Here is a 3681-nt window from a genome sequence, read left to right on the forward strand (position 1 = left end):
CAGACAAGTCTGGGAGGTATAGTAAGAAGTGGATGCTTTACAGATATTGATCTACCGGTCAGCAGATTACATATGAAATGAGTCATCCTTGGCGGAATACTCAGCTGATGCAATTTTTGCCTGAGTACCGGAAGAAGAACATTGTCATATGCAGACGCAACATCTAGAAAAACACCAACCAAATACTCTCCTTTGGCATATGCTCGTCGAATGTCTGTAGTAAAAACACTGAGACTATCTGTAGTACTTAACCCCTTTCTGAAGCCAAATTGAGAGGGTGCTAAGATATTTCTGCTTTCCACTGTCCACTCCAAACGATTTTTTAAAAGCCGTTCCATAATTTTTGATAAAGCAGATGCTAGGGCAATGGGTCTGTATGAATTAGGGTCAGAGGGACATTTTCCAGGTTTTAGGATGGGAATAACAATTTGGGATTTCCAGGATTCGGGAATGTTACCTGATTGAAAGATGTTGTTAATCAAATTTAAAAAATGTAGCTTAGACTTCTCATTTAGTCTAGCAATAAAAGAGTAAGAAACACAATCCTCGCCTGGGCTAGTGTCTCTCAAATCCGTTAAGACATTATTGAGTTCCTCAAATGAAAAACAAGCATCCATTTCATCCGAAGATTCAATCAGAGGGGATATAATTAAATCATGGGATGGAACAAAAGGAGGAGCCAGTTTGTTAGCAAAATCATTAAGCCACAAAGAGGGATTATTGGAATTGGGACTGGGAGCATTGTTAAGAGAACGACGAAATCTCTTAACATTAGTCCACACAAGGGAAGGAGGAGAACGGGGATCAAGGGATTCACAAAAATTGACCCATCCAAGTTTCTTCTTTTTCCCAATCATTCTTCTAAACTTCGCATCGTTACGTGCATACTCAATATAATTCTCCATAGTCATACAGACTGTGTACGACTCCTCAGCAGATGTTCGCCGAAGGACAGAATCAGAGCATTCCTGATCCCACCAGGGATTGAAATGCATCCAATTCTGAATGGAGTGTTTTTTTGGAATATGAGAGTCAGCTGCAGATACAATGGCAGAGATAAACCGATCATAGCAAAGAATGATATTCTCAAAATTACTAGACTCAGGAAGATTGTCAAGCATGCAATCCACAGAGTTAGCATACTTATTCCAGTTAGCTCTTTTAAGGTTATATTTAGGCAGAGCATTAGGGATGGGAGCAAGAGGAAGTCTATGGTACAAGGAAAGTAGAATAGGGAAGTGGTCACTACCATGGGTGGAAGGAAGAACAGACCATGATAGCTGGGAGGCAAGAGAGGGGGACGATAGGGAAAGGTCAATAGCAGTCCTTGGATTCTGGTTAGGAAGAACCCTACGAGTTGGTGAGCCATCATTGAGAATGCATAGAGATACATCATCAATCATGTCTACCAACGAAGGAGAAACTCCGTCACAGTAATAACACCCCCACAAAGTGTGATGAGTGTTAAAATCTCCCAGGACTAGCACAGGACTAGGAAGCGAAGAGATAACAGACTTAAGCTCAAGGAAAAGAGAGGAAGAGGGATGAGGAATATAGACTGATAGGAAGGAGATATTGAAAGCCCTCACGGCAACAGCATTAATCTGTTGGCTATGAGGGGGGAGAGGAATTAGGGAGTAGGGTGAGGAGTGCTGGATAAGGATAGCACTGCCTCCATACCCATCATTTCTGTCCTCCCTTAAACAGGAGAACCCCGGCACCCTAAAACGGGAACCAGGGACCAACCATGTTTCCGAGAGGGCAACAATGGCAGGTTTGTGCAGAGAAATAATATGAAGTAATTCATGCTTTTTAGCACGAATACTACCACTATTCCACTGCAGAATGGACAACGGCGCCATTGTTGAGAGTATTAAGGATATTGAGTAGGTTAGAGGCAACGTTGGACGGTATAGGAAGTTCATTGGCTGTTGAGATTATGCTTATGAGGGTTTTAGTTAAAGCAATCAACAGATCCTTACTAGATTCTGTTGAGCTGCCAACACCTTGATTAACACCTTCATTCAGAGCGCAGCCATTAGGAAGAGATGAGGAACAATTTGCAATTATGGATTGGTGAGCCTGTCTGTCATATCCCTTTGCTAAAGGAGCGCGGGGACGAGGAGTTTGGAAAACAGTCTTGCGGTAAGATTTGTAAGGAGTGACTGGGGCTAGGACTTTTTGTGGTTGGGAGTATGAGTAAGTAGGAGGGGAAAAAAGTTGTTTTGCGATATCCGCATAGGATCGTTGGACAGGAGGGAAACGAGAGGATGCCTCCATATAGGAAATACATTCCCGTGACATTGTAATTTTTATGGATTGTTGTCTTGCAAACTCAGGACAATCTTTGTCATTAGCAAAATGCTTGCTATCACAAAACAAACATACAGACATTTCTTTAGGTATGTCACATGTATCACCACAGTGAGCTTGGCCACACCTGTAGCACCTAGGCTGAGACCTACACTGTAATTTAACATGTCCGAATCTACAGCAATTTAAGCACTGGATGGTAGGATATTTATATGGTTCAACAGGTAGGGAAGAATGATATGAGAAGACCCTTTCTGGCAACACTTGTCCACGGAATGTAACTACAACCGACTGAGTCGGGACCCATGTAGTCACACCCTCACTAACACACTTTCTGTTCAAACGTCTCGCTTTCAAAACCTGACCACATCCAGAGGGAAATTCCAAAGATTCAACCAATTCATCTAAAGAGAAGTCAACTGGGACCTGTCTTATAATTCCCATTCTTGAAATGTTGAAAGTTGGGATAATTGCCACATACTTACATAGACTAAGAATGGGGTTTGATAAAAAACAATTCGCTGCAGTAGCATTTGAGAATTGGACGCTAATTTTATTACGTCCAACATTTTTAACTCCATCCTTGGTAATATCAGTTATCTTATTTTTGTGTAGAAACTGACCAAATTTAATAGCTCTAATTGTTGTTCCAGCTGCAGGGTCAGGGGTTTCCCTTGACACATACACTAAGAAAGGGCCTTTGTCAGAATCAATATATGCTTTTGGGATATCAGATAGGGATGGATGGACATATAGGTTTTGGATAGAAGGTGTAGCGGTTGAGGGATCAAAAATAGTTTTTTTAATTAAATCATTGTCAGAAGTTGTGTCTCCACCTTGCCTTTTCCTGGAATATGATTGTATATCACCACCAGGATCAGGGGGATCAGGTGGACGATCAGGATCCATATTAAAACTAAATAGTCTAACCTACCTTAAATAACACTAATCTAACAAATAAAACGACACAAACACTCACTACAACCCAACACCTTCTTAATATAGATCTTTTAACAACTTGCAACTATTTTCACTTTAAAATAATATACTAAAATAAGATACTCTCACTAACACGTGTGTCAACCATAACAAACGTCAGCGAAGACCAGCCTTTTAATAACAGATTCACAAGAGAATGACAAACATAAACGTCAATAGTGACAGATTATTAACAACTTACAAATAAAATGTTGCTACTTAAAATATGTTAATTATAATGTATAATAAAGTTAATTATTTAAATTAAGAAAAATAAAACTATTATTTTAAAACTATTATTTTGGTCTTGAACAATTATCAATTATTATAAATTCTGCAATATTAATAAAAATAGGTTCTGTTCCTTTTCATTTTTGATTTCCTAATATT

The 3681-nt window shown here is 39.5% G+C and overlaps 1 protein-coding gene across 1 annotated transcript; it reads right to left on the reverse strand.

Moving 5' to 3' along the window:
* Positions 1-1713: 1713 nt before the first annotated feature.
* On the reverse strand, positions 1714-3418 carry LOC146526375 (uncharacterized). The gene has a single exon (XM_085207196.1). The coding sequence runs from the start codon at positions 3220-3222 to the stop codon at positions 1831-1833; it is 1392 nt and encodes a 463-aa protein (XP_085063322.1). The 5' UTR covers positions 3223-3418; the 3' UTR covers positions 1714-1830.
* Positions 3419-3681: the final 263 nt, after the last annotated feature.

The sequence above is a fragment of the Heliconius melpomene genome, unplaced genomic scaffold (assembly GCF_056956725.1).
Source record: "Heliconius melpomene rosina isolate 202511_hmr_F unplaced genomic scaffold, ASM5695672v1 ptg000056l, whole genome shotgun sequence".
Taxonomy (NCBI): Eukaryota; Metazoa; Arthropoda; class Insecta; order Lepidoptera; family Nymphalidae; genus Heliconius; species Heliconius melpomene.